Genomic DNA, 25,832 nt, shown 5'->3' on the forward strand with positions numbered 1-25,832 from the left:
TACTGGTAGAGAGGAGACTGAGACTCAGAGAGGTGGAGTGCTCTTCCCACCAGGTTGAGCCAATTTGAAGCCAGAAGGGCTCATGCAGTGAGAAAATCAAGGAGGCTTTTCTCCCCATCTCTTCTACTCCCCTTGAGCAAAGCTCCCTTCTAGGAATCTAGACCTTTATGTTAGGCATTCAAATATGAAGATCCACGGGGGCTTTGTTCTCCTTCTACTTGTCCCCACTGAGCCAGTTACAGAGAAGCAGTCTTCAGATCTATGTATAAACTTTTAAATGATTACAGCTGTCAGAATGTAGGGCACATTCACTCAGCCAGCCTCCGCGTGTTTACTACAAGCCAGGCACCGAGAATACACTGGTGGGCAAGACAGAGTTCCTGCCCTTGGGAAGCTGACAGGGAGTATTGATTTTGGAGAAAACAGACAATAAGCATATAAATAAATAAATATAATAACTTCAGGAAACGGTAAGTGCTGTGAAGAAAACAGACTCTAGTAACAAGATAGAGAATGACAGGTGTGTCCAGGCATGGTGGCGCATTACCAGAATCCCAGCTGGTTGGGAGGCTGAGATAGGAGGATCACAAGTTTGAGGCTAGCCTTGGCAATTTAATGAGACACTCAGCAACTTAATGAAGACCTGAGGATAAAAGATAAACTGGGTGTGGTAGTGCATGCTTGGAATCCCAGCTACTTGTGAGGCTGAGGCAGGAGGATTGCACGTTTGAAACCAGCCTGGGCAAATTAGTAAGATACTGTCTCAAAACTAAAATAGAAAAAAAAAAAGAGGTAGAGAAGTAGTTCAGTGGTAAAGTGTACCTGGGGTGACCTGAACCATCTGAAAAAAACAAAAAAAGCCAGAGGAAAGAGCTCTGGATAGAGGAGACAGCAAGGAGGCAGAGTGAGGCTGGTACATGTGAAGGGCAAAGTGCCAGAACAGTGGTTGTCCAGGGCAGAGAGAATAAGGGGGGAGGTAAGCTGAGTCTGGAGAGGTGGGCAGGTGGGGGGATGTGCAGCTCTTCATTGAGTATATTGGAGTAGAACTTGCAGGACTTCGGTTTTGCAGAATTTTGAAGTTTGGACCAGGTGACCCATTAGGCCCCTGCCTTGTGAAGCACAGGGATACCTCAGTTGATTTTTGTAGTTTGTTTTGTGCCGGGCAAGGAATCTGCTACTGAGCAACATCCCTGAGCTCAGGATGCTCCCGTTCCAAGTCACTTCCTACTCTTTCTGCACTCTGCTACAGCTGTCCTATCCTTCTACATGCCAGAAAGTTTATTTGTTTGTTTGTTTGGGGCACTTGGGGATTCAGCCCAGGGGTGCTCACACCCCAGCCCTTTTTATTTTTTATTTCAAGACAGGCTCACTAAGTTGCTTAGAGCCTCGCTAAGTTGCTGAGGCTGGCCTTGAACTTACAAATTTTTTTTTTTTAGTTGTTGATAGACATTTATTTTATTTACTTATATGCCGTGCTGAGAATCGAACCCAGTGCCTCACACATGCCAGGCAAGTGCGCTACCCCTAAGCCCCAGCCCCTGCCCTAGTCTTGAACTTTTTTTTTTTTAATATTTATTTATTTAGTTTTAGATGGATACATTATTTTGTTTTTATGTGATGCCGAGGCTCGAACTCAGTGCCTCATTCATGCTAGGCGAGCACTGTACCACTGAGCCCCAGCCCCAGCCCTGGCCTTGAACTTTTGAACCTCCTGCCTCAGCCCACAGAGTCAAGGGGAATATAGGGATGCACCATTGCACCAGGCTTGCCAGCTGATTTTAAAAAAGTGAAAACCAAGCTGGGGATGTAGCTCAGTGATGAAACACTTTTCTAGCATGAGTGAGGCCATAGGTTCAATCCCCAGTCCTGCAAAAACAAAAAACCAACTGTCAGAGCCCACCCCATCCCCATCAAACTGTGCTACTGAACCAGGTTTCCTAGAGGAGCGAACAAGAGGAAGAGCAAGGAGCATTAATGGGTACAAGGAAGAGTGCAGAGGGCTGCCCACCTTCATACAACCCTAGTCCCAAATTCTACAGCTGGTAGGCAATGAGCATTCCTTCCTTCCCCATTTTCCTCCTTCAGTAACGTGTAAAGGACTTGGAATTTGAAATCAGGGTGGGGAGGGCAAAAACAAAACAAAACACACAGACACACACACACATACAAAAAACAACAACAACAACAACAACAAAAAAAACACCCTGGCTAGTTTCAATCCATCTATACCACAGACTCCCAGGAGAAGAGTCATCTTCATGAGAAGCAACTGAAGTACTGAACAACTTGTCCTAAATGCGAGGCCTCATCTGGAATTACCTTAAAAAAATCTGTCTTAACCAATGACTGACCACCGCCGTGGCCAGCATGGAGCACACCCTGCAGGAGGAATGGGATTCCAGAGCAGCCGCCCCGGTGCTGCGACAGCAAGCTAGAATGAAGCTGGTCATCGAGGACTGGCCAGTGGAAGCAGATGGCCACAACCACATCCTGAAGGCATGTCCCATTATCAGGTCTTGGCTTCTGGATACACAGGGTCAGCATGACTCTCCACATCTCAAGAGGAGACCTGAGGTGACCCGACCTTCTGGATGTCAGTCATCAACTCTGCTCCCTGGCGATGCTGTAGGGGAGACAAGTTCAGGCTTTCCCCTCACCTGTCACCCACAAACCAGCAAGGACTTCTAGGACAGCTCTCCAGCAAAACTCGGGCTCCTTTCCCTTTATCTTCAGGAAGAATCCTTTCCCACTGTTCTTTGTTTCTCCCTACTGGATCCCAAATTTGTTTGTAAGATGACTTCTATTAAGTATTTGGTTATAAAAACGACCTTTTATATATTGCTAGATTCCGTTTAGGGCTTTGTACCTATGTTTATGGGAAAGATTTGTATGCAGTCTTTTTTTTTTTTTAACTTATCTTTATCAAGGTTATGTCAGGCTTATAAGCCACTAAGTTATTTTTCTTTCTTTCTTTTTTAAACATCTTTCCTCTTGGGCTCATCAAGATTCCTCAGAGACTTGCAATTTCTTGCCTGTTACAGTTCTAGCAGCTCTAAATGGCCAGACATTCAGGATGTAAATGCTCACTTAATGCCCTCATGATCCTTACACCCTTGCCTCTGCTCCTGATCTCCAAAAAGTATTTCTCTCCCCAGAGAAATCTTTAAGGTTCGGATGAGTGGAGAAAAGGGGGTCTCCCAGCTGCCTGGAGTGGGGAGGGATCTGACATGGAGCCCTTCAGTAACCCTCCGCCTCACAATTCCAGGGGTAAAGCTATCTGATGCGGTCACATCTGAGCTTTGTGGGGGGCGGTTACACAATGTAAATTAGCTTATCACTGGTTTTCTTCACCACTGGCTCAGGACTCAACTTTTCAGCTCTGGTAAAATCTTTCAACACCCACATGTGCTTTTCACCTTCAAATCTTGTGCTCTCCTGTCCTGTTCTTTATGAGATTGTGGATTTGTCTTGTAAACAAATTCCCTTTGCTGTTACTTTTGACAAAGTTTGAGTCTTCTTTTCTTCTGTTTTCCCCCCCCCGCAGTGCTGGGGATCAACCCCAGGGTCTCACGAATGCCAGGCAAGTGCTCCACCACTGAGCTACACCCCCAGCTGTCTTCTATTTTTCTGGTATCTGCAGCATCTCTGGTAGCCTCATTTCCAATCCTTGTGTTTGCTTTCCCCCAAAGATTTGTTAGTTTGCTTTTTTTAGAACCAAATTCTGGCTTTCTTGATTCTGGGTTTAATTTCTGCACATCTTTCTTTAGGTTTATTTTGCTATTCTAATTCCTTTCTTTGTACTGGGGATTGAATCCATTGGGTGTTTTACCACTGAACAACACTCCCAGTCTTTATTTTTTATATTGGAATAGGGTCTCACTAAAATGCCAAAGCTAGCTTCAAACTTGGGATCCTCCTATCTCAGCCTCCTGAGTAGCTGGGATTCTGAGGTGTGCACCACCATGCCCAGCACCATAAGTTAATTTCTAAACATACAGGGGAATTTTATCTAGCTTTGCTGTTGCTGTGACTCATTAACCTGACTAGAACAACTTAGGAGGAAAAGTTTATTCGGGATTCATGGTTTCAGAGGTCTCAGTTACTCTGGGCCCAAAGTGAGGCAGCAGCGGAAGAAAGCTGCTCAGCTCCTGACGGGGTCAGGAAGCAGAGCCCAGAGAGACCCGCAGGGCAGATGCACCCTTCCAGGGCACACACCCAGAGACTCACTTCCAGTCAGTCCATTTAAACTAGGATGGACTGAACCCCAAGGCACTTAAAGACTGAGCCACATCCCCAGCCCTTTTTAGTTTTTAAATTTGAGACAGGGTCTCACTAAGTCGCTTATGGCCTTGCTAAATTGCTGAGGCTGGTCTCAAACTTGTAATGCTCCTGCCTCATGCCTTACAGGCATGTGCCATCATGCCTGGCTCTAGTTAACTTTTATTCTACTTTCTTAGCAAGCAAGCAGCAGTTTTATTGCAAAAGTGCCTGTAACAGACTTCTCTGAAGAGAAGGGGCCTGGAGCTAGAAGTCACTCTAGTTTTTAATGTTGGTTTCTCACCTGACTGGTACTGTGTTTGGAGTATGAGCCACATGATGACCCTTTGACATTTGTTGAAGTTGATTTCACTGTCCAGTGTGTGGTCAATTTTTCAAAAAGTTCCCCAAGTGCTCAAAAAGAATGCGCAATTGTTAGATGTAGTGTTCTACACATGTCCATTATGTCAAAACTTACTAAATGCTTAAATCTTTTATTACATACTCATCTGATGGTTTGGTTGGTTGAGCTATTGGTAATTGTAAAATAGTTAAAATCTCCCATTATGATGTTGGATTACTTATTTTTACATGTAGCTGTCAGTCTTTTTTATATAATTTGAGACTCTGTTATTAGGGGTATACTGATTTAGAATCTTTACATTTTCCTGGAGAGTCAAGTAAACTTATCATTATGTAGTGATTCTCTCTCCAGTAATGCTTTTGTTTCAGAGCCTTTCCAGGGCCACTGAGTCGTACAACTCCAGGGAGGCCATGCACATTACAGTTCATGTAAGTGCCATATCCTGGAGTCATATAGTCTGTTTGGTTATTCAGAGTAGCACTGATTTTGTGGCTTATTAGTATCGCTTCACCAGATTTATTTTAGTACCAGCATGATAGATCTTTTCCATCCTTTTTTATATCCTAGGTTGTCTACGTCTCTTGTTATTAGCATATGGCTACATTTCTTTTAAAAGTCCAGTTTATTTGTCTTTTAAAAAAATCTGTTTATCCATATTGTAGTTGGCATCAATCTATTTCTGACTTATTTTGAATATTCTATTTGCCCTGCCTTTTCTTTCCCCTATCCTGTCTTCTTAAGGATTACATTTTTTCATTCTGCCTATTCTTGCTTGGAAGCTGTTATCCTCTGCATACTTCTTAGTAATCTAGACATTTTTAGCATGCACATTAACATATAGAAGTCTAAAGTTAATAAACATTTATTTTCCTGAATTACATAAGGGCCTTATAATGTTAAGCCTATCACTCCCTATCTGCTACTTTATCTTTTATTGAACCCTATAAGACTTATCTAACAGTCACTTTTTGTCGATCCATACATTTATCACTTTCTTTGTTTTACGTTCTTTGATGAATTTTTTTGTGGTATTGGGGACTGAACCCAGGGGTGCTCTACTGAGCTACATCCCCAGTCTGTTATATTTTGAGACAGGGTCTTGTGAAGTTGTTGAGGCTGGCATCAAACTTGCAATCTTCCTGCTTCAGCCTCCTGAGTCTTATGTAGCTTTTCCCCCACCTCCCACCCCCATACTAGGGCTTGAACTCACTGCCTTGTGCATTCCAGGGCTCTACCACTGAGCCACATCCCTTCTTTGATGCATTTCCAACTTTCTACATTAGATCATTTCCCTTTTGAAGGGGCAAACTCAAGATTTTTTTTTTTTTCTAAAACCATCCTTGAGCTTTTATCTAATTTTATCTTGGAAAGTGCTATGACAAACAATATCCTTTGCTGGGGTGGGAAGATTCTTGGGAAGCCAGAATAGTAGGAGGCTCAAGTACTGATGGAAGTCCTGACCTGAGGGCTCTGCTCATTTGCTTAAGAGAAGTGGAAGCTAGTGGCCGTCTAGCCTACTCTAAGGCTGGGCTCAACAGAGCCTCACTGCACCCCCTTGTAGGGACCCCAGATCTGGAAAAAGGGGAAGCCCTTTGTAGAAGCCAGTGAGGCCGGGAAGGATCAAATATCCTGTAGAAGAGCTAAAGTAGGAAAGCACTGAGCACTCCTGCTGTTTTTTCACTTTGAGGAACATAAGCCACCTGGTTGTTATCACTGTAGCTAAATAAACACTTCTTAGATCAAAAAAGCCAACTTATTCTCATTTAGCAAAGTGTTTTATTCAAAAGCTTCTCAGCACCATCTAGTTGTCAGAAAGAATGAATATCACCTTTTCCTGCCCACCCAACCCCCAACTCAGAGGCAGAGGCTAAACCATTTGGCTGGAGCTCCCCCTAATGATGGGAGCTGAGATCATGATAGGTACTGGTTGTTCCTCACCCACTTTCTCCAGGCCTCTGGTTAACCTGACTCAAGCAGAGCTGCGCCCCCACAGTTCAGAATAACAGGAAGGAATCATGTCGGACCTGATCAACCTCCCATTCTTGAGCTATCAGAGGCACATAAAATCACCTTGAAGAAACTGAATTCAGTGACTGCCATCTAGGAAGGACAGCGATCTGTGAGGCAGCATGCAGTTTAGAGAGCTCAAATCTTAGGTGACCCTCCCCCAATCTACACTAGGATCAAGGAGCATTAGGTCCATTTTCTCTCCGTACACCTCAGTTGCTCATCCTCTCCTGATCTCCTGTCTTATTACAACAGACACTGAAGGCTTTTTTCTTCTTCCAGCACCAGAGACTGAATCCAGGGCCTGCCTCATGCTGAGCAAGCGCTCTGCCATTGAGCTACATCCCAGCCCCACCGAAGACCTTTTTGACAGAGTTAAGACAATTACATCTGATTAAAATGCTAAGAGATCCTGAGCTGTTGGAGATGAGGAGTAGATAATATGACCTGATCTTTCCCTTTTTTTTCTTTATGAATATTTTGTTTCAGCATAAAGCACACTTCCCGAAGAGGTTCCTGGAGGAGACTGGAAATCCAAGAGTCTGTGTCCTGTGGGAATACACAGTCACCTGTGTAACTTTGGCTTCAGTCCCTGGATCTGTCCTTTGCAGCTACTGCAGGTCCCAAGGGAGGAGGAAAAAACCAAAGCAGTATCACTCAGCCAAGGCCCCCATAGGGTCCCACGCAGGCAGGATGATGGGCTCCTGCTCTAGCACAGCCAGCACCTCTTCAGGGACGTGCTTCCTGTCCACCACCACCTCATAGACATACTCAGAGAACCACTCATCGGTCATGCACAGGTAACCTGGAGAAGAGAACAGAAGCTCATGAGTCCAGAGAGTGGAACAAAGAGCAGAAACACTTTGGTACCACAAAGACACCTCTTCCAAAATACTATATGTTTTTCAGCTTTCCCATCTGCAATCTTTATTCAAAAGCTTCTCATTAGCAATTTGTGAAGTACACATAATAGCCATGGCTGTTTACTAATTAGAAACGGAGGCTCAGGAGAACTCAATCATGTGCCCAGGTCACACGGGTGAGGTAGGGGCCTTGGACCTTGGGCTGTGACACTCACTGCTCAGCTGCCTTGCTGATGGTGAAGGCTGGGAGGGAGGTGGAAAAGCATCTTGTTCACATAGGAGGCAGCACCTCAGTTCCTGCCTGCCCTCTCAGCATCACTGGTTGTGCTCTGATCACACACTCCTAGAGCAGCCAAATAAGCTGCTCCTGGCACCCTGATGGGCCACGTTCCCCCAGGCAGCCATTCTTTTGCAGATGATAGGGTGTGGGTCAAGTGATCACCAGTCCTTGCTTTTGTGGGAAGAAATCTGCTGTGAGAACCAGGCAGTGCTCAAAGACTCAGGACAGCTGTTGATCCTGCCCTCCTGAGTAATGGCCTAGGATTTATGAATTTCTCTGTGGGGGCAGCACTTTACAGAGGTTCCCGTACTAACCACCCAAGTTGAGAACTCACCTGAGAGAAAGTGCTATCATCAGGTACCTGTCCTAGCAACCTGCCTCTTCCCATTAGGAAGATTAACCTGTATCTCAGGCTCCACTAGGACAACACAAAGTCCTCCCAGGAACATACTTCCAACAAACTTGCATCAGAAAAATGCTTTGCCTACACCGTTGCTAAGGTGAAGAGCAAAATTAATGTGAGAATAAAGTATATATATTGAAAACAAGACAGGGCTACTGGGCCAGGGAGGAAATTACAGAGCCCCCCAAATATGTACTTCGGCAGAAGCAAGTACACACACATCAAAGGACTCACAGGAGCTAGAAATCATCGCTGTTGTCACCACCACCACCACCACGATCATCCTATATCTGGCATCTCTCTATAGTAGACACTTTACAGCCATTAGAACCATTTTTATTTCTCTAAAGTGTTTGTATAATCCTGGGTCTGTGCTATTCATTTCCTACTACACAAGACCAAGAGAAAAGACACGAATGTCTCTCCCAGGAGAAGTGTAGCAATTCTCAAACTTCTTGGCCTCAGACCCCTTTATACTCTTAAAATTAAGGACTCCAGGGCTGGGATTGTGGCTCAGCAGTAGAGCGCTCGCCTAGCAAGGGCGGGACCCGGTTCAATCCTCAGCACCACATAAAAATAAAGGTATTATGTTGTGTCCATCTACACCTAAAAAATAAATATTGAAAAAAAAATTAAGAACCCCAAAAACTTACTTATGTGAGTTGTTTCTATTAATATTTATCATGTCAGAAATTAGAAGACTAAAAAAATTAATTCATTTTTAAAAATAATTTTAAACTATTAATATAAATAATTTTTAGAAAAAAAATCACATTCCCTGAACAAAAACATATACTTTTGGGAACTGTTGCTCTTAAATCTAGTAAGGTCATCTAGGTCCACTTCCCAGTTCAGGTTTTTTTTTTTTTTTTAATTAAAAACCTCCGACACAAGTCAAAGTCAGCTCATCCTGACTAGCACATGTATTCACCCTTAAGAGAAAATGCCCCGAAGAAGCACTCAAGGGGCCAGGGGGTTGAGACACAGCTCAGTGGCAAAGCACTTGGCCTAGCTAGTGTGAGGCCTTGGGTTTCCATTCCAAGCACCTCAATAAAGAAAAGAGAAAGAGCCGGGTGGGGTGCTGCAACCTGTAATCCCAGCGCCTTGGGAGGCTGAGGCAGGAGGGAGGCTCATGAATTCAAAGCTAGCCTCAGCAAAAGCGAGGCCCTAAGCAACTCAGTGAGATCCTGTCTCTAAGTGAAATACAAAATAGGGCTGGGGATGTGACTGAAGTTGAGTGCCCCTGAGTTCAATCCCCAGAACCAAAGAAAAAGAAAAAGAAAAACTGCTCAAGGGCTCTGACCAAGTCTTAGGGAATACATCCTTATTCCTGCTGAGCAGCCTCCTTATATAGTGCTCTTTCTCTCAACAGGTAAGACAGGAAGTCTGAGAGAAATGCTTGTCATTTGTCCTGATTATATACCCAAAGTCCCTGGCATTGCTGGTATCAGTCAGTCAGAATCTTAACATCACCTCTATCAGTGCCAAGCAGTTCTAGCAACCAACACTTTGTCAGATGAAGGGCCAATCTGACTTTTTGTTGCATCCTAAGTGCATGCTTCCTCAGAGACTCAGCATCTCCCTTCTCAAAAGGGGCTGTGAGTGAGCAAGAGACCAGAATGTGCAATACCACACTATACCATCTGACACATCGGCCATCCCTCTTCTTATGGCACTGCAGGCTAAACACATTTTAGAGTAGCTCTGGGCAGTGAGAAAGGTAAGGGACAGGCAGATTCATGTAATAAAGTTCTGTGTCTTTATAACAATACTATCATCATAAGATCAAATGAATCTTCAAGAATACCCAGAGAAAATGGACAATAAGTACATCTACACTATCTTGTCCCAAAGCAGATCAGATTAAGTCCTCACAAATTAAAACTCCTATCATTTGTAATCCACCCTTTTACTGTCCCTGCCAAGAGGACCTGCCTTGATTAGTGTCTCTCTTCAGGATATGAGTTCTTTGGGGGCCCACAAAACCCTCACAGTCTAGGTGGCTGCCAAGTAATTGCACCCTGAGTAGATAATGGACTGTGGCTGCTGTAACTGTTGACATTGTGCGTCTCCGAGTTTGACTGAGAAGATTAAGATCGATGTGTCTGAAAGCCAGGAATGCTGTGGAAGAGCAGCAGACCAGCTGATCAGGCAGGGTGCTGGTGGTCATTCTGATTTCAGAAAGGCTGCAGCCCCAGCCCTTGAGCTCTCTAGCCATTAGAAACAGGAACTCCACAAGGAAGAAGGAAAAGAAAGCAAAATGGGAGACTCCAGGTTAACATTTAGGAAAACAAATAAATAATGGATAAAGAAGGTCAACTTCAGGCACTGGGGTTGTGGCTCAGCGGCAGAGAAATTGCCTAGCATGCGTGAGGCACTGGGTTCGATCCTCAGCACCACATAAAAATAAGCAAATAAAATAAAGGCATTCTGTCCATCTACAACTACAAATAAATAAATAAATTAAAAAAAAAAAAAAAAGAAGGTCAACTTCAGAAACTAAGGTGAAATTAGGGACTGGGGCTGTAGCTTAGTGGACAAAGTGCTTGCCTCGCAGGTGTAAGGCCCTGGGTTTGATACTCAGCACCAATCAATAAATAAAGATATTGTGTCCATCTACAACTAAAAAAATTAATAAAAAAGAAAGAAACTAACGTGAAATTAAATTGTATTTAAACTTCAATGTCTTATTACATGCAATAAGAAAGAAATAAAATAAGTGAGCAATCTTTCAAAGAAACTAGCAATGTTTTTGTATTTTGTAAGAGAAAGAGGAGGATCCATCTACAAAGGTTAGAAAACAGTGTCTGTGGATAAAGCTGTGGACTGGTGAGTGCACTAAGAAGAGATCCAAAGGACTCACTTAAGGCAAGGAAGAGTTTACCCAGGAAAGTTATCTGAAATTCTGCCAGGGATCTGAGATTAGCCAGCTGTCGTGGTGCACACCTGTAATGGCACCTCCTTCTCCACAGAAAATCTTAACTAAGCTTCCTCAGAAATCTTCACCATAATTGATTTTAGGACTATCAGCAAAAGAGTCTCTACAAAAGAGTTCAATGTAGGTAAACTTCCTATTTTCCTGTTGCTTTGTTTTACTTGGTGGCTGGCCTGGAAGAAATCAGCACTCCAGGTGCTGAATTCCCCTTTACTAGTTTTTCACAAGCATTTATCCAGTATAGTAGTTTGTAGAAGTGTGTTTGCAAATACAAAATGTTATAAAAAAGACAGGTCCTTTAACACGGCCTCTGGCCTTGAGCTGGAGCTTCACAGAGATGTCTACTTTCTAAAATAAAAGAAGTTACCAACTGGGCTCCATGGTAACAGCTGGCAGAGGGAGGAAAGAAAGAAAGTGAAGAAGCTCTCCCTTCTCAGGTGCTGTCCTTGAAGGGTTAACTTGCCCAGAAGAGTGAAAGAAAAAGCTACTTTTATATGAACTTCTGAGCCCCTTCCCTTACATGCTGGGTATAAAGTTCTGAAACTACCTGAACTCCCGGTTCAGAGGATTTATTGATTACAGCGAAAGCTGTGTCTTCTGAACATGGCTGCAGCCAAATAAAACTGCTTCCTGCTATCTTCGGTGCCCTGCCTCCTCTGTCCCCTACAACACACCAGTAATCCCAGTGACTCAGGAGGCTGAAGTAGGAGGATCACAAGTTTGAGGTCTTGGCAACTTAGCAAGACCCTGTCTCAAAATAAAAAGTAAAAAGGCCTGGAGATGTAGATTGGTGGTAGAGCACCCTTGGGTTTGATCCCTAGTTTCCCACCAAAAAAACCCCACAAAAACCTCTCAGACTAAATTAAGGTGACAAATAATTTACAAATTTCATTTATGAATATATTAATTGGAAATATTTTACATTTTCTGTTGACTTTGTGAAGTATTTTACTTCACTAACAAACTATTATTTTGCTATTTTAAAAAAGGGCAACAAAACCAAGTTATCTGATCTGTTCTGGTGGATCTGTCCAGCAGCATGGACTTACTTCATTAAGTCACTGCCAATCCTTCCTCATGGCCCTAACTCAAGGCTGAAGTAAGGGTCTCAGAAAGGAAAACAGGGCAACCTCACTGGCAATTATCTCACATTCTTTTTTTTTTTTTTTCGGTACTGGGAGTTGAACTCAAGGATATTGAAAGCAGGAGATAGAAACATGTATGTTAGCAGACAGGATTAAGGGCCACTCTCTGGTGTTTACTAGACTTGGTGCAGTGGTGCAAGCCTGTAATCTCAGCAAAACAGGAGGCTGAGGCAGGAGGACTGCAAACTTGAAGCCAGCCTCAGCAATTTAACAAGGCCCTGAGCAACTTAGCAAGACCCTGTCTCAAAATGAAATCAGCTGGGGATGTGGCTCAGTGGTTAAACACCTCTGGGTTTAATACCTGGTAGCTCCCCCATCTACCCAACTCCTGCAAAAAAAAAAAAAAAAAAAAAAAGGAGTTTACTAGTGAGCTTGTGACCAGAGACTCCACTGGAGTCTGATGGTGTGGGCCAGAACCCTAAGCCTATCCCTAAGGTGAAGTGGTACATGATCAACACCCAGATTGGACAGGAAGCACCATGGACACCAGGTGCCCTGATGTGATTGGACTCAAAAACCTACTGCTTTTAAAATTTCTAGCTTATGATCTTCAAGGCCACCTAACTCACCTTTAACATAAACCCCTAGACAATAGCCACCCCTCAGAAACCCTCCTTGGGATGACTCCTCCCTTTGCAAGAGCTCTGCTTTCTATTACTTTAATAAATCCTGTTACTTTTGCTCTCACCCTTTGTGTCCATGGATCTCATTTGAATTCATGAAGACAAAGAACCACAAGTCCTCCTGCTTCATATCCTACCATGGAGCCATATCCCTGGCCCTTTTAATTTTTTATTTTGAGACAGGGTTTCACTAAGTTGTTCAGGCTGGCCTAACATTTTGAATCCTCCTGTCTCAGCCTTCCCAGTTGCTGGGATTACAGGCATGTCCCACCATGTGCAGCACCAATTAAAATTTTAGGGTTAAGTAAATGGGTACTATTTTTGTAATTAACTCTTCCTCCACATTAAAAAAATTTTTTTGTTTGCTATCTATAATTTTCTTTTATAAAGTGTCTGAGATCTCTCCCCCTTTTTAATTGAAGAGTTTGCTTTTTCAGTGATCAGTAAGAGCACACTATATATTTATATTGGTTAAACACTTTTTCCTACTGTATAATCTGCCTTCTAATTTAGTTTACATTTTCTAGCCTACTAAGGGTTATTGTTTTTATGAAGTCATATTTATCAATCTTCTTTTTTGGTTTACAACTTTGATTTTATGCTTACAATTTTTCTACTATTATTATGAAAATATAAATATAAGAAAAAAAGTAGTAAAAAAAAAATCATTAAAAAGTCTTTTTTTTTTTTTTTTTTTTTTTGGTGGCAGGGGTGCAGGGGGATGAGTGGTCTTCTGGGTCTGAACCCAGAGATCTTCTACCATTGAGCCACACCCCCAGCCCTTTTTATTTTGATATAGGGTCTCACTAAGTTGCCAAGGCTGGCCTCAAATTTGTGATTCTCCTGTCTCAGCCTCCCAAGTCATTGAAAATACAGGCATATGCCACCACGACTGGTGAAACATAGTCTCAGTAAAAAACCCCACAGGCTCACTAAGGCCTTGGCATTGTCTAGTCCCCACCTATGAACACAGACAATTTCAATATAAAATTAAATGCCACCGGGCGTGGTGGTGCACACCTGTAATCCCAGTGGCTTGGAAGCTGAGGCAGGAGAATCATGAATTCAAAGCCAGCCTCTGAAAAAGTGAGGCGCTAAGCAACTCAGTGAGTCTTTACAATATGTGCAATAACAGCTGTACATACTCAGCACTTAACTGGACAAGGCACTATTTAAACACTGTACACGTATTAACTCACTGCAATACTGTTTGTAATAGTTAAAGACCAGAAACAACCCAATAGTAAGGGAACTGGTTAGATAAACTGTGGTATATACAGACAATGGAAGACAATGAAGTTTATTGATGTGGAAATATACTGATAAGGAGATGCCTCCAAGACACACTGTTAAAAGAAGTGAGAAAAAAAATGCAGAGCAGGATAGAAAGTATGCTATATCTGTGGAAGAAATAACACAATATAGGGCTGGGGATGTGGCTCAGTGGTTGAGTGCCCTTGAGTTCAATCTCCAATACCTAATTTTTTTTTTTTTAAATTATGTGCCAATGCCATTTCTAGGACAATGTCCTATAGTTACAAAGTTCTTGCATGCACACAAGATGTATCCATGTGCAAAGACAGCTGTACGTCCTGTACGTCCTCAGCACTTAAATGGGCCAGACACTGTTTAAACATTGTACACATAATAACTCACTGCAATATTGTTTGTAATAGTAAAAGACCAGAAATAACCCAATAGTAAGGGAACTGGTTAGATAAACTGTGGTATATCCAGACAATGGAAGACAAGGAAGCGTATTAATGTGGAAATATACTGATAAGGAGATGCCTCCAAGACATACTGTTAAATGAAGTGAGAAAAAAAAAATGCAGAGCAGGGTAGAAAGTATCCTACCCCCATGGAAGAAAAGAAAGCAATAATACATTTTAAAATATATTTACACTTACAAAAAAAAAGGAAAGATACACCAGAAACTAACAGAAATGGTAACCTTAAAGAAGGGGTGGGGAAATGGAAAGGAGAGTGACAGAGGGAAAAAAGATTCCTCTCTATAAACTTTGTTATTTTGATTTTAGAACAATGTTAATTGTATTAGCTATTAAAATAATTATACTTCAGGAAACAAAATAAAAAACACACACATTAAAAAAGAAAAAAAAAAACCCAAAAAACCCTGTAGGGAGCTTTCATTTCACAATGCAATGTCACATATACCACCCCTGCTTTGATTTTAATCCTCACATTAATACTCTAAGGCAGGCATGGTGGGTTTTAGTTGTCTAAAAATCACACAGCTAGTAAGCAAAGCCCATATCAACGCAGGTCTTAATTTTCAATTTAGAATCTTTACAGGGCTCAGATTCCTCCAACAGAGCTCTTAGCCTTGTCAGGTAGTTATGGCTGCGGTGACAGCATTTAATCTAGCATAAGCACTAATAGTTTGGAACCAACCGGATCTGCTCACAAATCACAAAACAATAGCCAGAAACCCAGTTTCTATAGGGTCTGTTTATAGGTATTCGTCTTTAAATCAGAGATGCCATGTGTTTTAAGTGTGTGCATTTAGAAGGATGGATAACAGGATGGCCAGAGGAAGGGAACCAAAACAACCACTTCCAATTATGACTGCCATTTGGACAGTGATCTCAGAGGAGGCTTCTTCCTCCAGAGTAAACACAGAAGTCTGGCTCGGGAGTGAGGACACATTAATGTTCTCGAACCTTTTGCTGATAAAAAGAGGAGATATCCATACAGCCGGATATTACTGGTGGCCCCTCTCAGAAACAAAGGCTAGAGAAGGTCCTATCTGCCTGGTAAAGACATCAGAAAAAACATGGAGTGGAAAATGCAGTAGGGAAAATGGGCTGTTTGGTCTGTGTTTTGCATTTTTTACAAAAATCATCCACAACAAAGTTCAATCAGCAGAAGTGTACCCATCCTGAGAAGTGCACCCTACTAAGGAGCCCAGAAGAAGCCTGTTCATCACAGGGCTGGTTTCTTCTTTGTTCTCTGGACAGTGAACTTGAGTCAGACAAATGTGAGAGCTCACACGACTCAGCCAGGCTCTCTGACATTGGACAGGGTGAGGAAAGCACAAATTCAGATGTCATCCAAGGGTCTTTTTTCCCACCAAAACTCAATGACTTCTCTCTGACCCCCAAACTACCACTACTCCTATTTGTTTCAGGCAAAGCCTGCTTTTTGGTCATTATTCAAAAGCTCCATGGATGGCAGGCCATATTATGTCTTTTTCTTTTCTTTTTTGTACTAAGGATTGAGCCCTGGAGTGTTTAACCACTGAGCCACATCCCTTTTTTATATTTTATTTAGAGAGAGGGTCTCTCTGAGTTATTAAGTGCCAAGCTAAGTTGCTGAGGCTGGCTTTGAACTCGCGATCCTCCTGTCTCAGCTTCCCAAGCCACTGCGATTATAGGCATGCCACATTATTTCTTGGCCTTACTTCTTTGGTCTATCTAAAGCATGTTCCAAATGCCAAGACTGCCCTTTTCTGCTATCATATTTCTGGCTGGCCTTCCCTCACCCTTTTCCAAAACACATCACAGCCCTACCTGGAAGCCCTAATCTTTCTAACGCTAATTCGCCCTTGAAGAACTCGTAGGTTCCAGTCACTCACCCTCTCCCTGCAGTTCATCCCCTATTACTCTACACCTATGCCTGCTGCTTATGTTTCACATACACGGATCAAGATTACAGCTTCAATGGTCCCCTCCTCAATTTCCCCTGATCCTGCTTTACTTGGCATTTGAAGGAATTTAGTACTAAAATGCTGCTGATGTGGCATAACAGGACATGGGCTTGCACCCCCATCCCTCCCAAAGCTTCCTAAACCACTTTCTAATCCAATCCCAAAGCCCTTTTCCCTTGACTCAGTTTCTTTCTGTCCCAGCACTCTCCACATTTTCCCTGACACCACCAAGTCTCCTAGCTTCTAAGGTGCTCTCTCCATCCCTCACCCTTCCAAAAACCTTAGCTTCAATGTCTTTCTACTTTTCTCCCCACTGAGGGGCCCTCCCTGGTTCTTCCTCTTTCTCTGACATTTGCCTTCTTGGAAAAATCATCTTCTTCTTTGCTTTTCTCGGTCTATTTATCCTATATCTTACAGTCTGAGGAGCACACCATGAATGCCACTTCTGTCACATCACAGCCCTCTTCAAATTTCCTTCCCATGTCCCAAGGGATTAAGTATAAACTCCTCTGAGGGCCAAAGACATTCATTCCACCAAGGCCTGTGCACGCTTCCCTGCATCCCATCAATAAATATGAGCTGATGCTACTGCTAATGGTTTTTCCTCAGCATCAGGTTTATTCACCTCTACCACTTTCTCTCACGAAACTAAGTATACACTACAGGGTATCAGGGTATGCATCCAGTGAGTGGTGATATAGCACAACAGTCACAATGGCACCTGACTTCTAGAGATCTGAAGCTGGAACCATAGGACAAGTTAGAAAGCCTTCCTCTAGATGGGAAAGGTGAGGGAGCCTGATGTTCTTGTTCTCTTGCTTTCATTAGCCTATGGCTAATAGTAACAACAATAGCAATGTTAGCTAATATTTTTTAGTACTTCTTATGTGCCTGGCATAGTACTCACCACAATCCTCTGAAGTAGACAGAATTATTATCCCTGTTTTATAAATGAGAAAGCTGACAGATTAAAGACCATGACCAAAATTATATAGCCAATATGGGATAGCAGGGATGCATTCCCAGTCATAGGTACTTTTTTTTTTAGCCTGAGGCATGTAGGCTACTTGGTTAATAAAGATAGATGATGAAAAATCCATTTCAAAGAACTCAGTTATCCAGGTTTAATGGTAGTAGCACTTTCCCTAAACCTGGAGGGACATGAAAACTCTCTAAGGCAACATAACAAATTTGTATATTGCTCCTTTACAGGATATTAAAATCTCTGTTTTCAGTTCATACTTGTTTCAGGAAGTTCAGCTCAACATTGCCTATAATTTATATTACTTGCCCTTGAAGCCAGAAGGGAACCTCAAGCAGATCAGCAAATGATTATCTTTCATAAGTCATATATACGTGTGTGTGTGGTGGTGGGGGGATACTGGGGATTAAACCCAGGAGTGCTCTACCATTGAGCTACATCCCCAGTCCTTCTTTAAAATTTCATTTTGAAACAGGGTCTTGCTAAGTTATCCAGGTTGACCTCAAATTCATGAACCTCCTGCCTTAGCTCTGGAGTCACTGGGTCACAGGCCTGCAAAACTGCACCTGCAAGTCATATACACTATTAGGGATGCTGCAAGTTCTGAATTCCAATTCGATCCCTGACCCTGCACAACCTAAATAAGCCAAAACCTCTCAATATGTTTCAAGTCTCCTCACATAAAGCATGGATATAACCACCTGCATTCACATCTTGATTACCTTGATGCCATGCAGAAAAATAAATACAATTACATTAGCAAACTTTATCTTCTTATAAAGTAAGATGCTATATAATGGTATGTCTTGAGTACCTTGGATAGAAATAAAGAATATTCATTTAACTCTTTAGATTTGTGTGAGAAAAGATGGTGCATCCCTGTAACCCCAGTGACTCAGGGAGGCTAAGGCAGGAGGATCACAAATCTGAGACCAGCCTGGGCAACTTAGTGAAACTCTGTCTCAAAATTAAAAATAAAAAGGGCTGGTCTGGGCACAGTGGTGAATACCTGTAATCCAAGCAGCTCAAGATTACAGGAGGATCATGAGTTCAAAGCCAGCCCCAACAACTTATTGAGGCACTTAGCAACTCGGCCAGACCCTGTATCTAAATAAAATGTTAAAAAAGGGCTGGGGATGTGGCTCAGTGGTTAAGTACCCCTGGGTGTAATCCTCAGTACCAAAAGAAAAAAAAAAATGGACTGGAGTTGTAGCTCAGTGGTAAAGTCCCCCTGGTTCAATCCCCAGTATGGAAAAAAGAAAAGGAAAAAAAAAAAAGAAAAAGAAAAACCAAAGATTTGTCTGACAGTCTACAGTCTGAAAAATGCTTTTACACATTTGATGCCATTTGATGGCTACAGAGAGACAAAATGTAGGATTTCATAAGGAAACAGTAACTATCCATGTTACTAATAGAGAAATGTGAAACTAAGGTTAAATTACTATTCAGGATCTATGATCAAGAATTAAATATTAATTCTCTCCATAATTTGCCTGGTTTCACAGCGTAAGATTACAGGAAGAATATGGTGAATTTTGTGCTAAGCATTGGGCATACTGTTTCCAAGTGGTAGTTTGTCTGATGAGGCAATTAAAAGCCATATGTTGGTTTATTCAGATATACTATGAATTTGCCACATAAGTTTCTTTCTAGATTAATATCTAACATGCCAAAGTCTCTAAACAAAATCATCAAGAGATTCCTTTTTAGGAGTAAGACTGGAAATTTTGCTAAAATGAAATTGGGAACAGAGACACACATTTATAAGATGAAAAATATGAATTAGAAATACTTTCAAGCCAGGTGTGGTGACACACACCTGTAATCCCAGCAGTTTGGGAGGCTGAGGCAGAAGGAACACAAATTCAAAGCCAGCCTCAGCAAAAGCGAGGTGCTGAGCAACTCAGTGAGATCCTATTTCTAAATACAAAATAGGGCTAGGGATGTGGCTCAGTTGTCAAGTGCCCCTGAGTTCAATCCCAGGTACCCCCGACCCCCCAAAAAGAAATAATTTCAAGTGTTTAAGCATCTAAAAGACACAAAAGTAATGTGTTGGGCATAGAAACCAGGGCCTTGAACATGCTAGGTAAGTGCTCTACCACTGAAATACATTCTTAGGCTGTAAAATAATTAATTCATTTTGGTTCCAAATGAAAACTAAGAATAGAATTTTAAAAAGATAAAGATTTCTCTTTTAATGAACATTACAGAGTTAGAAAATACTATCACATTACTCTCACTTAAAAGTTCTATTACTCACCATATAGAGAGACTAGACTGAACAAGCATTATGAATTATGTTATGATAATTCCACACTCGGATTCTGCTGTTATCAGGCTTACCACAGGAATATAATCTCAGGACTAATAAACCAATCCCAAAAGAAAAATTTCCTAATAAAACTGGTCATTAGAGAGACCAACAAAGAATCTGTTAACTATTGACAAGTCTGACGTATATATACTAGAATGTTGAAAAATACCGAAGCTGGGTGATAGGGACATGGGGTGGGCTCCTTAATACTCTTCTGTTTACTTTGAATATGTTTGAAATTGACCATGACAGAAAGTTCAGAAACATCAAAAATTTGTTTAAAAGGAGCATGAACAAAACTGGGGAGGTCTTGGGTGACTCCGTACAGTTTCTTACTTGCCTAACTCATAATGAGCAAATAATGTTGGACACAGACCTTCACAAGATGCTTTCTGCTCCTAATTTAGATTCTCAGCCATGAATGCTGGACTATGAGCCTTTTCTCCCAACATCAGATCATCAAATGATGTCTCTACACCCTTTACAGAGTTTTACGTCCCCTTAGAATTTCTAACCCCCCATATCATGAATTAGACTTCTTACTTACAAGTGGACTAGGGGTGACTTGAACAGACAAGGTGAAAGAAAACACAGTTCTGTAATTAAGAAAACTGGCTCTGGTGTCAGACTATCTGAGTTATAGTTCTAGTTCTACCACTGATTAGCTAGGGAACCTGCAGGTCATTTTGGCTAAAGATTCTTCTCAGATGAATTTCAGACTAAGAATGAGAAAAATCAATAGTTATTTCCTCTAATTTAAATTCTTAGATTTTTACAAATATTCAACTTTTTCTCTTTTCTTTTTTTGTGGTATTGGGGATTGAACCCAGAGGTGCTTACCACTAAGCCACATTCCTAACTCTTTTTATTTTAAGACAGGGTCTAAGTTACCAAGGTTGGCTTCCAATTTTTGATCTTCCTGTCTTAGCTTCCTGAGTTGCTGGGATACAGGTATGCATGACCATGCCTGGCCTGTATCAACTTTTTAAAATGAAAGATAATGCAAATAAAAAATAAACCCCAAGGTTTGTTCCCTCAACTAACTATGAAATCCATATCTGATAAGACCCATAACTAAGGTGCAAAGTGCATAGTCAAGGGCTGGGGATATAGCTCATTTGGTAGAGTGCTTGCCTTGCATGCACAAGGCCCTGGGTTCAATCCCCAGTACACCCCCCCCACACACACACACAAACAAAAAAAGCATAGTCAAATATCAAGAAGGGGAGAAATGAAAACCTTACTGGCATACATGCTTAATAAGCATTCAATTTTCGGTACACCTGACTATGAATACTCTAATTTACCAACACAAATTAACCAAAATGCTATAGCAAGGCAAGAACTAATTTCTCCTTTAATGTCCCTCCTGGTCAGAAAAATCTCTCATCATTTTGTGAAACAGATTATTTAACTTACATAAGTCTCTAGGCAGGAAAGGCCATAAGCATGACCAATGGGGATAACCAAGACAGAACTAGGCAGAGAGCAAGGGCAACTTTTTCAGGTATCTCTGCTCTATTTACCTCTAGCTTATATTATCAACATTGCTTTTTTCCAGAAATATCAATCTTACCAGGCAGAAACCCCAAAGAGAACAGTAACAAACTGTTAACAATGTTATCTACAGAAACAAAAACCCCAGCATGACAATCTTATGCCATGTCTCCTAAGAGAGGACAAACAGAGGTCCTCCTCAGCTGTGCCAGGCAATGCCCACCAGGATGACAGACAGGAGGGCCCTGCTGGGGTAAACAAACATCACCAACAGAATAACACACTAGGCACTCTCCAAAAGTCAGGCCAAGTGTGCCAATTAAATTAGATCATGTTTTCCTTCCTTCCTTCCTTCCTGTTAAATCAGAAAGAACATTACCAAGAAATACATGAGGATAATTTATTTTGGCTTTGAATGAACTATCCCTACCCCCAACCTCAGTTCAACTTTTTATCTTTTGGCTTTGCTCTGTATAATCTCAGGTATTTTTATCTTTTGGCTTTACTCTGTATAATCTCAGGTATTTCAGTTATTTGAGAACAACAACAAAATTAATTTAATTTTTACTAGATCAATGCACATTTCACTAGGAAGGATTAGAGATGAAGTATATGGTCAAGACCCCAGTTCTCTCAACAGAAGAAGCAAAACTTGCATTGAGTAGGAGTAAAGAAGTATTGATAAGATAGGTGTGGTGGTGTATGTCTGTAATTATAGTGACTTGAAAAGCTAAGGCAGGAGATCGGCAAGATCAAGGCCACCCTCAGCAACTTAGCAAGACCTAAACAATTAAGCAAGACCCTGTCTCAAAGTAAAAAATAAAAAGAGCTCAGGATGTGCCTCAGTGGCCCTGGGTTCAATCCTCAGTACCAAAAAAACAAACAAAAAAAGTGTAAAGAAAAAGAAAATCAACAAAGTCGCCCAGAATCATCTCTATTACAAAAAACACAGAGCACTTTCCTGACTTTATGAAAGTATTTATCTTCTCTTAAATAAGTACTACTACTATCTATAACCCAATGACTGTTAGAGATGGAAAATACCCAAAAAGCAACTGGACAGATCCAGGCTCATCTAAACAAGCCATAACTTTAGTCCTTTTCCTAGATGCTTACCTATACAAAAACAATCCCAATTATAGGTACCAAATCAGACCAGAGATGAGACAGGAGCTACAGAGGTTCATCTGGAGCAAGAGAAAAACAACTTTCCCTTGTATCTTATGTTTACTACAAGTAATCAAATCTTTCCAATTTAAGATAAGCATTCATTTCTCATTTCTTAACTACCATTAATTTACAGATATCACTAACTATGAGTTATTTTTAATTTTTTTTTTTGCTAAAGATTTAGAATGCCTCTCTACCTGATACACCAATGTGTACTTGTCTCAAAATGAAATTCACCTTATATGAAATCACACTTTTAAAAATACTGCATTCTGGGGCTGAATTTGTAGCTCAGTGGTGGAGTGCTTGTCTTGCATGCATGGAGCCCTGAGAAAAACAGCAAAGCGGAGTTAAGATCTCTATTTTTTTTTTCTTTTTCTTTTATTTTAAAGAAAATGTCTGGCTGATTTCTCTTGGGTAAGATACATGCTGGAGTTTGCTTCCAAGTGTCTGTTCTATACTCAACACCATATAAAAATAAATAAATAAAAATAAATAAATAAAAATAAAGATATTGTGCCTATCTACAACTAAAAAAAAATTTAAATTAAAAAAAGAATGCTGCATTCTGGGCTGGGGTTGTAGCTCAGAGGTACAGCACTTGCCTCACACATGTGAATCTCTGTGTTCAATCCTCAGTAACACATAAAATAAATTCATATAATACATATAATGATACTGTGTCCATTTACAACTAAAAAATATTTTAAAAAATGCACCTCTAATTCATAATAGTGAATTTAATAAGCACCACTATAATCACAGAACAATTACAGAAGTCATCGAAGGGGTAAATGCAACTATTTGATGATGCTTAAGAGAAATGCATGAACAGCACTTATATTTGTTTACATAAACACTGAGCTGCTGAGTTTCATAGCAGCTCCCAGGGACAGTTAGCTAAAATCTACCAATGATCTTTTCATGGGGAGATGAAAAGATTTGGAATGACAGATTAAATGACCTTTAGATTTTGGCCATCATATCAGTGCTGTGCTGCTCAATCAGCACAATAAAGTCCTGTCAAGTTCACAACTCAGGCTAACAGGCTATTCTAAGACAGCAGTTTCAAACATGAGCAACAGAAACCTCAACTGCTCACTTCCAAGCACCCTCTTCCACCTTTAACCTTGAAATCCTAGGGATCTGAAGAACATGGTTGGAAAATCATTATACTAAACACAGAGGAGAAAAACAGCAAAGCGGAGTTAAGATCTCTATTTTTTTTTTCTTTTTCTTTTATTTTAAAGAAAATGTCTGGCTGATTTCTCTTGGGTAAGATACATGCTGGAGTTTGCTTCCAAGTGTCTGTGTATCTCACTTCTCTGGTTTCCCTACCCATTTCCTCCCAATCTTCTAATTAGTCCAGTAAACCGTGGTTAATGTGGCTTTCCCAGCTAGAATCCATCGACTAAGAATAAGAAATATGGACTCTGGGAAAGAGCTGGCTATAAAACACCACCAGTAAATAGCTCAAGTGCATACACTACTGTAGCCGCCACTTCGGGTTTGAAACCCTAAACACTAAAGCATAAAACTTCCTTTAAAAAGCTTTTATCTATTAAAAAACAATCTTTAAAAGTAGATGCCCTAAACTGTTAATCAATAGTGATCTCTGAGTGGCCAGACTGTAAACCAAATTTTTTTTTCCCCCATGGTACTGGGGATTAAACCCAGTGCCATTTTATCAATGAGCTACATTTCCACTTCTATTTTTTTTGAGACAGATATTAAGTTGCAGCAGTTGGCCTCAAATTTATGATCCTCCTGCCTCAGTCTCCTAAGTGGCTGAGATTATACACATGCACACTACCATGCCTGGCAAGATTTTTTTCTTTTTATTATTTATATTTAAAAATTTTCTACAACTCATACATTACCTTTTTTGTTTAGCTTAGTTATTATACTTTATTTATGACTTCTACCACAGTTTTGATTTCTCAATATCAAAAAGTTGCAGACTGGGGCTGGGGCTGTAGCTCAGTGGTAGAACACCTGCCTTGCATGTATGAGGCACTGGGTTCGATCCTCCTCAGTATCACATAAATAAATAAAGATATTGTGCCCATAAAAAAAAATACATATTTTTTAAAAAAGTTGCATATGGTAGCTGAAGTGTTTTCTCTTCTTTATGCTTTACAAGTTTCAAGGAGTCCTAAAATATGCCTGAAGAAAGTTTCCTGATAATCCCATTCTCCCACTTGAAGGCTTCTTCCTGAAGTGCTGGTGCAGTATATGAAAATGCACCAAATGCCATATGGCCAGCATCCTAGCAAAGGGCACTCAGCCTCCTCATCAGCCAAGGAGATTCTGTAACAAAGCAATCTAGCACAGTCAGCATGTCTGGAACAAATGCTATTACAGACTGGTCTCATAGTCAACCTGGGAGTTCAGCATGCCATCTTGGTCATAGGAACCCTGGGGCAAACCAGATCCTCTTATTTTTCTGTATAATAGTTTAGCAAATGGGAGTAATTACCAAAAAATCCACTATACTACAGTAGCTTTACACCCAGATAGGTGGAGTAGAGCAGACCTCAATCACAGGAAGTTAGTATTTCAATATTACGCTCACCTTTGTGGCCATGGTCTTCACCCCATGAATTTTCCACTCTCCATTTCACGAATACACCATCCTGATCATCCTGTAAAAAAAGCGGATGACAGTATAAAATCTGAAACTAGATTTCCCTTCCTAGGGATGGGGAGTGTCATGCAATTTTAGCTCTTTTGCGGCCACTCAGAATAAAACAGCCTGCTCTACACAGCTATAATGTACATGATCAGAGCCACATTTCTTGTACTATCACTAAAAGGATACTCCAATAGAGTAGAGTTTGAATCTCTTGGGATAAAGATACAATAAAACTAATAAGGCAATAAATACTATCTTCTCATTTACATTCTATTCCTATACGGAAAATAAATGTAAAAATGCTGCTTGGCTAGGAAAATAAAAATTACTTTTATTAAAATACTATAAGCAATGAACACCATTTGAAGCCAAGGACTCTTGCTTTTAATCAATCAGAATTCCCTGAAAAGGCATCCCATTGCATTTATTTTAGAAAAAATTCTAAGACTTGTTCAGAGTTTTTAAAAAAACAAAATAAACATATTCTCATCATAATACCTGATTTTCTATTTAGAGAAACCAAGTAACGATACTCTCTTAAGTGTGTTCTTTTACTGATTCAGTTATACATATATTGAATTTAATATAACAGAGATTGAATGGCAAGGCAGAAATAAAAAGATCATTTTCATAAACAAAACCCAGGTGGTTCTACTGTTATCCCTCTTCTATCTTTCTTAATAAAAT

General features: G+C 40.9%; 1 protein-coding gene across 1 annotated transcript in view; it reads right to left on the bottom strand.

Annotated features, from left to right (window-relative positions):
- Nucleotides 1–6,374: 6,374 nt before the first annotated feature.
- Blmh (bleomycin hydrolase) overlaps nucleotides 6,375–25,832 on the bottom strand; it is a 44,797-nt gene continuing 25,339 nt past the window's right edge. The window contains exons 11-12 of the mRNA XM_046447024.2: nucleotides 25,086–25,155; nucleotides 6,375–7,433 (exon numbers count right to left, since the gene is read on the bottom strand). Of these exons, the coding sequence (XP_046302980.1) occupies nucleotides 7,282–7,433; nucleotides 25,086–25,155 (222 nt within the window). The 3' untranslated portion in view covers nucleotides 6,375–7,281. The remainder of the gene's footprint in view (nucleotides 7,434–25,085; nucleotides 25,156–25,832) is intronic.

This window comes from Marmota monax, unplaced genomic scaffold, assembly GCF_021218885.2.
Source record: "Marmota monax isolate L192 unplaced genomic scaffold, Marmota_monax_Labrador192_F-V1.1 WCK01_AAM20220418_F8-fsc00138, whole genome shotgun sequence".
Lineage (NCBI taxonomy): Eukaryota > Metazoa > Chordata > Mammalia > Rodentia > Sciuridae > Marmota > Marmota monax.